The 945-nt window shown below is 41.0% G+C and overlaps 1 protein-coding gene across 1 annotated transcript in view; it reads left to right on the plus strand.

The window, feature by feature from the left end:
- AK88_05235 (uncharacterized protein) overlaps positions 1 to 945 on the plus strand; it is a gene marked incomplete at both ends in the record, with an annotated part of 19047 nt that overhangs the window by 13053 nt on the left and 5049 nt on the right. The window contains one exon of the mRNA XM_012482837.1: positions 18 to 900. Within this exon, the coding sequence (XP_012338260.1) occupies positions 18 to 900 (883 nt within the window). The remainder of the gene's footprint in view (positions 1 to 17; positions 901 to 945) is intronic.

Genomic DNA, 945 nt, shown 5'->3' on the forward strand with positions numbered 1-945 from the left:
CAACTTTTTTTCCGAAGAACCAGTTGCAACTATTCAAAATAGCTTCGCATTTTCAACGCAAGAACCAGTGACGCCTGTTCAAGCCCGGGGGGGTATTGTGCAGGATTCCCTGGATGCTGTTCATAACAGTTCCGACTTTTGGTCACAAGAACCAGTGGTGTCCGTTCAGAATCATGGGGGTGTTTCTGTTCAGGAATCAACTTGGACTTTACCAAAGAGTGGAACTTTTATGCAACAAATGAACAACGAAAGTGCTAGGAGTGAAAATAATAATTTATATAATGGAGCAGCCGAAAACAAAACAAATGGTTTAAGTTTCTTCGCCCTCGCCCAAGCATCAAACGATGACAGCAATTTCTGTGGGAACATGAAAACCTCACTAAAAAAATTTGAAAATAATGAAACAGTACCTGAAGTAAGAGACAGTAAGAGAAGAAGGAGTTTCAACTTTACTAATGCTATTCAGACTGGGTGTAACAACTACAACCAAAATAATGAAGAGCTTCCAGGAACAATGGAAAATTATCCCAGTAATTATGGCATGTACAGTGAGCATTTACCCGATTTCCCACAGAACAAAAGGAATGCGTATATATTTAACCCAAGCGACAACCACAGCAGTGACAACATTTTCAAGAGCGAGTCAACACAGAACCCGCATGTGTATAACAGCTGCGTGGGCACATGGGTAAAACCTAAAAATGAAAACGCATTTTTCAAAGGCGAGGTGCACGAAGAGGGAAACCAAAATTATTTCCATTCTATTAATCCCATGAGGGAGAACAACTCTGAGCAGAGGAGCATGGCGAACAATTTGTCAACACCAACTTTTCCTAGCCATGACACTTATACCAATGGCATCTTCAGTAATGACAAGTTGTTCAACCACCAAGACCCGAAGTTTGGTCTCCAGAGCAAAATGGACAATTTGTCAACACCATCTTT

Source organism: Plasmodium fragile (genome assembly GCF_000956335.1).
Source record: "Plasmodium fragile strain nilgiri unplaced genomic scaffold supercont1.105, whole genome shotgun sequence".
NCBI classification, from domain to species: domain Eukaryota; phylum Apicomplexa; class Aconoidasida; order Haemosporida; family Plasmodiidae; genus Plasmodium; species Plasmodium fragile.